Source organism: Triticum dicoccoides, chromosome 2B (genome assembly GCF_002162155.2).
Source record: "Triticum dicoccoides isolate Atlit2015 ecotype Zavitan chromosome 2B, WEW_v2.0, whole genome shotgun sequence".
NCBI classification, from domain to species: domain Eukaryota; kingdom Viridiplantae; phylum Streptophyta; class Magnoliopsida; order Poales; family Poaceae; genus Triticum; species Triticum dicoccoides.
Window position 1 is genome coordinate 769,827,045 of NC_041383.1, and position 12,625 is coordinate 769,839,669.

Sequence of the window (12,625 nt, forward strand, 5' to 3'; positions counted from 1 at the left end):
AGGGAATTGCAGTGCCCAAACACTCTGAATCCCAACTCAATGCTTAAAGGAGAAGAAGATTTGTTCTCAGGTCAGGTTCTGTAGCTATGGTTCATACTCCTTTGCTCTTGCATCACTGTATTTACTCATACCAACTAAATTCAAATTTGAAGGATGGAATTGAAACTCCAATGGTGCAACAGGTATGTTTTAAACCTATTTCTTTAATTGGTTTGCTGTTGTAACTTGCTCTATGTTGATTTTAGTTTCAATTGAATAAACAACTATGTTCTCATGTCATGCACATTACAAGTGTTGTTATTGCTCTATAGTTTCCTACACTTATATTCTGTCTATTCTGCTTTGTCTTGAACAAATATTATTTGAACTGTGTCTCTATCTTGATTTGGCAACAAAAACTAGAATGATATAGACCATAAAGTGACCATGGTACATAGATATATGTTTGTTTCATGTTGTTATCCTGTCCACTTTACTACTGAACTGATTTACCAAAATGAGTTTCATATACAACATGCTAAACCTGTGATGTGTCTGCTTGTTTCTCTTTTAGAATGCGGACAAAATATTGGATAACAATACCCCGTTATGCAATGTAAAGGAAGTAATGCAGATAAGGTTCAAGATAGTGAGACATCCCTATTGGTCTCCAAGAAAGCTGATAAAAACTATCTTGAAGACAGTGAGAGAACCCAAAAGTCCTGTCTTGATGTAGTGTTCGAGTTACTGGCCACTACTGCTGGCACAAGCTCTTCGAACTCACTGCCTAAATCAGTTCGTATTCTTGAGTCTCAACTTCAAGTTGAAAGACATCGATCAGATGTGCTGCGATAGGAAGTTGAAGGACTGAGGAAGTCCCTGCAGAATTCAGATGCATACTTTCTAGTGCAACAGCAAGCGCTGGAGGATTTAAGCGCCAAACAAGAGAAAGTTAATAAGCTCGCTAAGCATCTTGCCAGCATTAGGGGTACCCAGGATATTGTTTCTTGAGATCTTCTGAAATGGTTTCAGTTTTGGACTTGTTTTGCTGCAGCGTTTATTTGCACTGGTGACCAACTTTGACAACCAGCGTATATGATATGCTGCTTTGTTCCCTATATTTACACTGGTGGCGAACTTTGATGCATAGTGGATGTAATATGTGTAATAGCCGTGATAGCCTAGCGTAAGTTGCTTGCTTATTTATTTCCTTGTTGTCTTGTTTATTTGTTTGCTTGTAGTGAGTGCAGTTCTTATTCCGCGGTTTGCTAGTGGCCACAATAACCTATTTTTTATAACTAGGCGACAATAACCATGGGATACATATTTACTATAGTGACACTGGGCCTCCTACGGGCCGTAGAAACAATGGGCCTTCTACGGGCCGTAGAAACAATGGGCCTTCTACGGGCCATAGACACAATGGGCCTTCTACGGGCTGTATCATCAATGGGCCTTCTACGGGCCGTATGATCGATTAGCCAAACATGGGCCAATAACAGACCGCATTATGGCCGTAAATGGGCTAGAGTTGGAATCGTCCGTTCATGGGCCGACCATAATGGGTCGTCGTTAATCGACCGTATTTGATGACGCTATGAAAACGGCCAAATGTATTAACAGGCCACAAATGGGCAGACTATAGCCACGGGCTGAATTTGGCCCACAAGCAAAAAAAATACAGTAACGGGCCGTAAGTAACCAAATGCTGGAAATGAGCCCAAGAATAAATGGGCCCTGAGAAGACCGAAAGATAACATGGGCTGGAAACGGCCCAATAGAATAATGGGTTGTTAATGGGTATAAAGTGATCCACTATTCATTATAGGCCAGTTTCACCATGGGCCGTTAATGGGTATAAAGTGATACACTAATCATTAGGGCCAGTTTCACCACGGGGCGTTAATGGGCCAAGAGTTACAAAGGGCCTCATATGGGCCGAAGGACGTCATAGGCCATACATGGGCCAGAAGTTAAAATGGCCTGGAATCATATTGGACGGCCCAGATGACGCTACTAGGCCTAATTCGGATAGGTCGTAACAGGCCCTGGGTTACCGGGATATAAATGGGCTATATGCGAACAGGCCGTTAACAGGCTTTCCGTGGACCAGCCCGCCACCTTTTGACCAAGTCAAACGGGTCGGCCTTTTCACAGGAATGGGCCTCTGTTGGGCCGTGCCACGTGTCAACGTATCATAGGCACCTTCGGTCCAATGAGTGGATGACATCTGTCCCAACGGTGAGCCGACACATGTTTCCTCCAGCCAATGATGATTTTACACATGGAAAATCCCCATTGGTCGGGGCTGTTAACGGGTTTTCGGATCCAAAACCGGACCCGATAGCTTAACGGCGAGCCGTTACGGTGGATGCCACATGTCGGTCACCCTTGACGAAAGCACTTCTATCACCGCCCACAACTCTTTGTATTCTACTCGTGCATATCATCTACGCATAGACCTGGCTCATGATGCCACTATTGGGAATCATTGCATGGAAAACAAAAAACTTCTATGAACACGCAATGTAGACATGGAGATGCATATCAACGAGGGAGAGAGTGTGTCTACATACCCTCGTAGACCGTAAGTGGAAGCATTTAACAACGTGATTGATGTAGTCGAACTTCTTCTAGCTCTGACCGATCAAGTACCGAACATACGACAACCTCCAAGTTTTGCACACGTTCAGCTCGGTAACGTCCCTCGCCTTCTTGATCCAGCAAGATGTCGAGGTAGTATATGAGTTCCGTCAGCACAACAGCATGGTGACGGTGATGGTGAAGTGATCTCCGCAGGGCTTCGCCTAAGCACTACAAAAATATGACCGGGGGTGTAAACGGTGGAGGGGGCGCCGCACACAGCTAGGCAATTGTCTGATGTGCTAGGCGCCCCCCCCCCCCCCTCCCACACATATATAGGTGGGGGAGGAGGGAGCAGCCAGGAGGGCACCCCGAGTAAGCCTAATCCTACTTGGAGTCCTCCCAAATGGTGCCCCCCTTCCTTATTTGCCGAAGGGGGATGTAAAGAGAGGGGGGGGGAAGGAAAGGGGAGGCCAAATCCCCCCATTTCCTTATCCCTTCCCCTCTTTCCTTCTCCTTTGGTTCGGCCCATATGGGGGTGCACCAGCCCCTTGTGGCTGGTGTGTTTCCCCTCTTGGCCCATAAGGCCCATACGTTTTGCCGGGGGTGCCCGGAACCCCCTCTGGTGACCCATATGTACCCGGTACCCTTCGGAACACTTTCGGTGTCTGAATACCATCATCCTATATATCAATATTTACCTCCCGTGATCTCATCCGGGATTCCGGACAATATTCGGTCACCAAATCACACAACTCATATAATACTATATCGTCATTGAACGTTAAGCATGCGGACCCTACGGGTTCGAGAACTATGTAGACATGACCGAGACACCTCTCTGGTCAATAGCCAATAGCGGAACCTGGATGCTCATATTGGCTCCTACATATTCTATGAAGATCTTTCTCGGTCGAACCGTTGTGGCAACATACGTTATTCCCTTTTATCTATCGGTATGTTACTTGCCCGAGATTCGATCGTCGGTATCTTCATACCTAGTTGAATCTCGTTACCGGCAAGTCTCTTTACTCGTTCCGTAATACATCACCTCATGACTAACTCCTTAGTCGTTTACTTGCAAGTTTATGATGTGTATTACTGAGAGGGCCCAGAGATACCTCTCCGATACTCGGAGTGACAAATCCTAATCTCGATCTATGCCAACTCAACAAACCCCTTCGGAGATACCTGTAGAGCATATTTATAATCACCAAGTTACGTTGTGACGTTTCATAGCACACAAGGTATTCCTCTGGTGTCCGGGAGTTACATAATCTCATAGTCGAAGGAATATGTATTTGACATGAAGAAAGCAATAGCAATAAAACTGAGCGATCATAATGCTAAGCTAACGAATGGGTCTTGTCATATTTCCTTCATTCTTCTAATGATGTGATCCCGTTATCAAATGACAACTCATGTCCATGGTTAGGAAACCTTAACCATCTTTGATCAACGAGCTAGTCAAGTAGAGGCTCACTAGGGACACGGTGTTTGTTTATATATTCACACATGTATTTAGGTTTCCGATCAATACAATTCTAGCATGAATAATAAACCTTTATGATGAATAAGGAAATATAAAATAACAACTTTATTATTGCCACTAGGGCATATTTCCTTCAAGATGATCTTTGGAACTCGCTGATGACAAATTTCAGCCTACCGCCAGAGAAGGATCCGAATAACCCAGTTATACAACAAAAGGTCAAGGTATTTACTCTTAAGATGATGGCAGAACTATTCAAGAACTGGAAGAAAGATTTGAAGAAAAAGTTTGTCGACAAAGACGAAACTCCAGAATTCACTGGTCAATATAAGAAGATGAGAGATCACTGGCCCGCATTTGTGGCCTACAAGAAATCGGAGAAGGCTAAGCAAAGGTCACTGACAAACAAGCAAAATGCTGCAAAGAAGAAGTATCACCATGTTACGGGTTCAGGTGGCTATAGCAATGTCTGGCCTACATGGGACAAAGTTGAGCAAGACATGCTTGCTAAAGGGATCCAACCAGCAACATTGCACTGGCCAGATCGGGCAAGGACTTGGTTCTTCGGGGTTGGGGGAACTTTGGACCCAGAATCAGGGAAGTGTGTTTGGACGAATGCTCAACTTGCAATACCCGTCAAGAAGCTTGAGAAAGCAATCCAGGTAGCACGGGAAGGGAGGTTCCATCCCAACAGAGAGAAGGACGAGCTGACAAAGGACCTCAGGAATCCTGAACACCCTGGACGAACACGAGGCATATCAGGCTCTGTTCCGTGGGTGCATGGGTTTCCTGACAGCGGTGGTTATAGAAGCCGAGAGAGAAGGAAGAAAGAGTAATCAAGCGAAATGCAAATGATCAATGCAAGATTAGCAAAACTAGAGGAACTTGAGAGCTAGTGAGCTACCAGCCAACCATCTCAGCGGCACGAAGATCCTTCGTTCGACGCTGCCCTTGAAGATACCTCACCATCTCAGCGCAGAAGCAGCGTGGGTTCCACGGAGCTCGTTCAGCCTGATATCACGGCTCCTCGCAACCCCGTGGATAGTATCACGGAGAATGAACATTGTGTGCTAATGGCGAAATGCCATTACCTGACAGTGAAGGTGGCGGTCGGCTCTGTCTTACCGAGCTGAGGGAACTTTCCATTGTCGTCCGATTCCACATGGCTTTGCTATTGTTTGGGTGGATGAAATAATGGAGGGGTTTGAGGGGCTAGAGCTTGAGTACCCTATAGGTGAAGGGGAAATGCTTCTGTAAAATGCCTTAAGGAGTACATGTCCATGGAGAAAGGAGCACATCAAGCTTCCACACTGGATGCCACCTCAGCACACTCAGCCGGATCCTCAGCGGACTCCTCCTCACAATCCAGCTCTGCTATCTCCGCTGCCTGAGTCGTCTCTGGCGCGTCAGCCGTCTCCGCCACCTTAGCGGACTCTAACGGAGGAGGCCCCTCAGTAGAATCCTCCTCCGCCTCAGTTGTCTTCGGCACGTCAGTCGTCTCCACCACTACAGTCGTCTTCGGTGCGTCAGCAGGCTCCGCCGCCATAGCAACATCGGAAGAGAGGCGTCGTCGCTCCGGCAGCTAGCAGCACAACAGGCATGAAATTCAGAGCTGGTCCAAGCCTCAGGGATCCTCCAAAGTTACCATATGAGAGGACTGACGAGGAAACCAAGGGCATCGTGGATGCCTAAGTGCAGGCCCATTTTGAACGGAAACGTCCACCTCCGAAGGAAACAATAATTCCGGTGAAATCGAAGCGCACTCTAGATGCCCTTAAGCGATCACCGTCGCCTCCACCGCAATCCAACTATGACCGTTGTAGTGCAAAGACATATGATGAAGCGTGGCGGACGGGAAGTACTACCGGTGCTGCAAGACGAAGAAGTGGGAAAACTATTCCCCAGCTCGGTGAACAGGAGAAGCAATCGTGCCCCCGCTCAAGGTGTCTAGCGATATTGCTAATCATCTGGGGCTACTACCTGGTACCACTCTTGGTGATTACGTGGGCGATGATGTATAGTTTGAAACGGCTGAGGTAGTAGAGACCTTTAGATACGAGCACGGGAAGCTTCTCGTCAAACCTGATCAGCTCCCTCATCTAACAAGGATGATGCGAAGATTGCATGACTGGTACTTGGAAAGCTGCAGGAAGGATGGGACCGATAATATGATGGTGAGAATTAAAGATGAGCACGACTTCATTGGAGTCGACCTGATGCCTATTGAATTTGTGGAATTATTTCAGTTATTCAACCAAGAGGCCCTCGACAAACAACTCATGACTTGCTACTGTCTGTAAGTATTACTTCTTTAATTAAGTCTCTAGCTCAGCTCGTTCATTGCATGTATAGATAACTATCCTCACTATATTATACAGATTGAAGATCATCAAATGCAAAAGAGGACAATTCTATGACATTGGGTTCATTAGCCCAAATACCGTAAATGAATGGACGGTAGAAAAAAGAGTTGAAGATATTGAGGAAAACTTGCTAAAGGCGTTCCTTCGACATCAAAACAAAAGGGAAATACTCTTTCCTTACAACTTCAAGTGAGTGTTACTGTCTTGTGCATATTCAGTTTCGCTTACTTGAGATTAAGTATTGTAATTGATGAGTTATGCGTGCGCAGGATCCACTTTATTCCGCTATCCATTAAGCTTGACGGGAAGGCAGTAACTGTCTTAGACTTGATATGTAACGATCCCAAGGATTATGCGGACATGAATGCAATGCTCCAGAAGTAAGTTCAATCATTATCGCACCATATCCACATAAATTATTCTCCAGAAGTAATCATTCTCTTTGCCGGGCAGGGCTTGGAAAAAGTTCACTGGAATGGTTTCGAGTCTGAAGAACGAGTTGTGATTTACACACCCCAAAGTAAGTAGTACTAGCTACTTCCGCACATCTCTCATTGATTCTAGTTTCATCAATACCATTATCATGCTTGATTATCAGTTTGACTGAACTCTATTATCGTAATGTGCTTGTGGTAGGTAGGCGGGAATAATTTATGTGGATACTATGTTTGCGAGTTCATTCGCCACTCGACCTCTGAGCGGGGCTTCTCTGACAAACAATTTGAAGTACGTAAACAATATTCACAATTTTATTTTATTACCATCAATTGTGTTGAGTTTCATTCATATATATGTATTGATCCCCTTCTTTAAATTAGATCCGGCAGATGCGGGATGAACTCCTACCACATTGTTGCATACGAGCAATTCAAGAGGAAATGGCGGGATTCTTTCTTGACCACGTCATACATAAAAAGGGAGAATACCATACGGAAATTCAATGGGAGTTTGGTGCTTGATGATGTCAGTGATGTTATGTTGTATATATGTAGTAGCGTCGGATAGATATACGAAAACTTATTCGACCAAGCACGGAGAAAGATAGGTCACTTCTCTCTATATATGTTCATGACGATCTTGTGTAATTAATGGTTTCTTTCATTTGCTTACTAGCTAGCGTCGAGTTCTCTCTATATGTAGTAGCTAGCATTGACCAAGCACGGAGAAAGAGGGGTCACTTTTCTCTATATGTAGTAGCTAGCTAACACAATATGAAACCCCTAAACCCTCCAAAACCCCTAAATGCCCCTCCCTTCAGAAAAACAAAACCCCAGCGCCTGGGGCTGCTGACGCATGGTTGCCTTTTAGTCCGGTCGGTGTTAGTGTGTTACCAACTGGAACTAAAGGTCCTCCTGCCTGGGCGCCCCATAGCGGCCACATGGAGCCCCTTTAGTCACGGTTCATAAGCCAACCGAAACTAAAAGTAATGGGCATTAGTCCCGATCATTTTGTCCCGGTTGCATAACCGGGACTAAAGGCCCTCTGGAACCGGGACATATGCCCTATTTTCTACTAGTGTCATGTGATAGTCCATCACATAATCACAACTATGTATAACATAGAAATCACACATGAAAGGGGTGGGCAATTAATCTGAGCGGCATGTGCTAAGGAGTTTGATATGAGCCAAGTTATCTTCATGCCTGACCCCTCAAACTGGTTATGGAATCAGATGGTTGGGATAGTGCATAGCTAGGCATCCTTTTTCACGAATCAAAGTATCTATTGCAGATGAGCCTCATAGAATACAAGGTTGGTTTCTGTCCTTGTGAATGTAATAGGCCCACTCATGTCCTGGCTAGTCATGGTGTTAGGGTGGTTCTTGGTAGCTAGGGTGTTTGGCTCTCTCATTCCCCCCTAATAAATAGTGTTGTGCCACGCGATTTAGCCGAGTCCACTAGTTAGAGCAAGTACAATAGAGCTGAGTCAGCGGGCTATAAGAAATAAACTAGTATATTTCTGCTTAGTTGGAGGAAAGAGAAGAGGATAGAGAAGGTAAGTGGGCTCTTCGTGAAGAGCCAGCTCTAGCACGTACTCCTAGGTACTTTGTGAGAATGAAAGGTGGGCCACATAATAAAAAAATAGTACACTCTATTGATCTACTATTATACATGTTGACTATAAGATGGGCTATAGATGACATGGTACTGGCTTATAGCCAGCAGTTGGCTATACTATTAACCATGCTCTTAAAGGGATGCACGGTGTTCCATGTAAAAAACATATTGTATTAACTTTTGTGGAGCCAACCCATGGGGACGGTTAAGGAAAAGTCTCCATAGGTAGAAAAAGCGCACAACCTTTTGGAGTTGTCCTGGTTGAAAGAAAAACTAGGAAAATGAGAAAATATATTGACGGTGTGAAACGTAAATAGTGCGGAAGTAGGTCTGTTGGTTGAGTGCCACAATACAAATGCCCAAACGGGATCATGATTTTTAGTACAACTCCGCAAGTGCATGGGCCGCCCATCGATCATCCTATCACGCCGTGCTGCAGCTAGCATGCGTCACGCCCCACTGGCCACCACACCCATAGCAGAACTCGAAGCTGCACCTGCATATGAATTGAAACAACCATCAGAAATCTCGGCAACAAAGCAAACAGAAGTGTGCAACAAACAGGAAGTATAAATGCTAGCATCATACCTGCAGGTAATGTGGAGGCAACCGTCGGTTTTCTCCACGAAGAACTCGCACTTTGGGCACCGCTTCCACTTCTTCCGCTTTGCCGTCTCCAGCAGCAGCATGTCCTCCCTGCCCCTGTCGCCCCTGCCGAGCTTCCTGTAGGTGGCGCAGTCGGCGCCAGCGTGCCACGGCACGGCGCACCGGGCGCAGAACAGCCGCCGGCACACCTGGCACTCGGACTGCGTCACGTCGCCGCCGTCGTCGTCCGCCACCATCATCGCCGAGCAGTCCTTGAAGGGGCAGTAGGTCCTCTTGGCGACGAGCATCATGGACTCGCACAGCGCGGCGCCCCAGCGCTCGAACACCTCCCGCGGGAGCATGCCCTGGCAGAGCGCCGGGTCGAGCACCCCGGCGCACCGCTCCTCGGGGCACTTGACGTCGGCGATCCGGTCCTGGATCTTGGCGCCGATGTAGCCCGCGAGGCAGGCGCTGCAGAAGGCGTGCGCGCAGCCGCGGCTCGCGCGGTGCGCGTCCGACTCCGGTACGGCGTCCATGCAGATCTTGCAGAACACGAGCGTCGCAGTCGCCGTAGCGGACGCAGATGCAGAGGAGCCGGGCCGCCCGGAACACGAAGATGAAGAGGCGGCGGAGGAGCACTCACCGTATATGACAACTGCGCTGCTGCTGGTGGTGGCGATACTGCGATGTGCCGGGAACGACGAGCGCGCCGACGTGGCGGCAGCCGCGATGGCGGAGGACATGATCACCTCCTGGAGCTGGAGCTCGGCGGCGTACTTCTCGTCGGATATCGGGAAGAGATCATCGTCCTGGTCCTCGCCGGCGTCGGCGTCGTTCTGGGCGTGGGTGAGGGCCGAGAAGTAGAAGTCGTCGACGAGGCCGGTGAGGTCCGCTTCGGCCATTTGTCGGTCCGAGGTGAAGGTGAGGAGGTCGACGGCCTCTTTGGCTCGTCGCAGTGTTTAAGTAGCCACTACAGCAGCTCGATGGTTAATGTCGAAGCCAATGGGTCGTCTTGGTGATTGGTATCCGGTGATGGTGGCAAGAATTTGGAAGGGCTCTGGCTAGTTGATTGGTTGTGGCTCATGCTATTCCCCGCGCGCCTTCAATACTCAAACGTTTGCCTCCATTTATGCAATGGAGTATGACTGTTTTCCTATTTTTATATTCTACTCCCTCCGTCCCATAATATAAGAGCATTTTTCACACTAATGTACTTTCCATGTTGAACTATGGTCCTGTCAGTGATGTTGTTGTTGGCCATATCTTCGTGTCGATCCCGTCATGTTGTTCTCCCAGATCATGTGTTTTTCATCCTCGCATGTTTTTGTTCCTTGTTAAGTGCTATAGATGTTTCTATGCTCATTTTCCAAATTCATATTAAAAAAACTTATGCACTGCTGCTCTATCACTGATGTTGCAATTCAAAACACCACATTGATGCACTATCATTCATGTACAAAAAACACAAACAAACAAGTAAGACAAAGAGATCACAAGACCAAATTGATGTTTCTCGATTAATTTGTCTTTGCAAAAGGTGCACAACATCAGAGGCACACAACCAGGAACAACTCACATCATTACAAGGTTCACATCATCAAGTAAGTTCTACTCACTGCCTACAACATCGAAGCCAACTAATATGCGTTCTTTGAACCAAACAAATAGGATAGAATGCATATGCCAACAATCATCAGAAATGCCCATGTTTCCATCTAATCATGCCTCTTCTTCAACTCTAACTTGAGCTTCTTTTCTCTCTCTTAGATGTGCCACCCTCCTCTCCAAACGATGAGCTTTGAGCCAACTTGCTTCTAGCCCAGCATGTAGTTCCTCAAAAGCATGCCCAGCACGATCTGGAGGAGGAGGGTCAACCCAAAAAGCCCATTCACATTCATCAGGAAGCTGCAACATAAAAAATATCGTCAAAATGCAATACTGGCAACAATGTGGAGCAAACAGATAAAATCTATGCAAATTACATCATATGGGCAACCTAGGAAACGTCTCCCCGTGCTTGCTCCTCCCCAGGCAACACAGTGAGTGGGAACGAGCCCGTGCCCCCAGACACGGGTGTTTGGAAAGCTTCTCAAGGCCGCAAAAGCTCAGATCTAACATGGAGAACTCAGAGAACTGCACAATCCCGACACCATCGATCTATGACCGAAAATTTCCCAATTTGAGTTCAAACCCTAATGCGAAATCCACAAATCAGAGATGAAAAAACTTACCTCGCCGGCGACCGAAGAGCTCATGAACGACATGCGTGAGGTGCATCCATGCACCTAATGTGCGGTCTCACTCCCGAGCTCCAGAACGATGAAGTTTGCCGCCGATGAATCGCCTCACTCTCGTATGTGCACCATTCCGAGGTAGAAGAAATATAGTGAGCAAGTGGATATTGTTTTGATGCGGGCCCACATGTAAGAACTAGGGGCAACAATGTCCAACAGACGCCCAGTTTCCGGTCAAAGACCATTGACCCGATGGAAACGGACTGGAAGGGGATTTATGTAAGGGCCACAGATAGGAGAGGTGTATTTTTTAGCATACCCAAATTTTAGGGGTAAATGTCAGGTGGTGGTTCAAGTTAGCGAGAAAAATGGAATTGTCCCTATATGCAATTAACTCCCACCACGCCCACGCTCAGCCGGATATTGAGCTGGCAACTCGTCAATCATCGGTGCCGTCCACAAATTGCATCGCGCATCGTCCTTATGTTCAGTTGCACATCGTCCTCGTCTTCAAGCTCCATGCACCAGCCGCTGCCACCCAACGATAGTGTAGAAACGGTGAACCCAATGGATTTACTCCGCCCAATAAAAATTCTAGGATAACCCCCATCGGATAATATGAAGAGGGAGGGGGGCATTGGCCCCCAGCCTTGGGTTAGATATTTCTTTGGCCAGCTTATATTAGAAATTTCTAGCAAACTCCACCACTGCATACAATAGTTAATTCATACTCAAACCCTTAGCGAGCCCATTAACAAAATTCCCTAGCTCCACCCTTGCCGCCACGGCCACCAGCGTTTGGGCTGGTGCCGGCGGTCGCAGAGATAATCGAGGATATCGGCATGTTATCCAAGGTACGTAAGATAATGCATCTCTTTTTTCCAAGTTTTTTTTTCTCTTGTCATTTTTGTCTATGTTTATCATGTCGTCATAGGAGAGGAGTAGTATCGGACATCGGTGAAGGTGCCAGAGAAGGAGGAGATCCGACTGGCACCTCAGTCGTGTTAGTAAATAAATTTCCTGCCTATTGGCACAAGGATCAATTATACGTACTATGTGTGTATCGAAAAGTTGAACTTTGTGTGGTGGTTGCAAGATTAGTGGCTGTAATAAATTACGGACTTTTCTCTATCTACTATAGTACGTGAGTTTTAAAAGAGGGATTTACCACCTTCTACACTGTTCCCGCCAAAGCAAGCGAGATCGGCCATTGATTCTCAGAATCCAATGGGTCAGTCAAACCAGAGGAAGGCAGCCGTTGATTTGGTTACATCTGAGGGCTCACATTGTTCTTTGATTCTGGATGCTTCTCGAAGGAACCCAACGAGGGGG

At 46.8% G+C, this 12,625-nt stretch overlaps 1 protein-coding gene across 1 annotated transcript; it reads right to left on the reverse strand.

The window, feature by feature from the left end:
- Window positions 1-8,897: 8,897 nt before the first annotated feature.
- LOC119368686 (E3 ubiquitin-protein ligase RNF144A-like) lies at window positions 8,898-9,961 on the reverse strand. Its single transcript, XM_037633872.1, has 2 exons — window positions 9,063-9,961; window positions 8,898-8,970 (listed from the first exon to the last, which is right to left on the reverse strand). Exons 1-2 carry the CDS (start codon window positions 9,959-9,961, stop codon window positions 8,898-8,900), a joined length of 972 nt encoding a protein of 323 aa, XP_037489769.1.
- Between the last annotated feature and the right edge of the window lie 2,664 nt (window positions 9,962-12,625).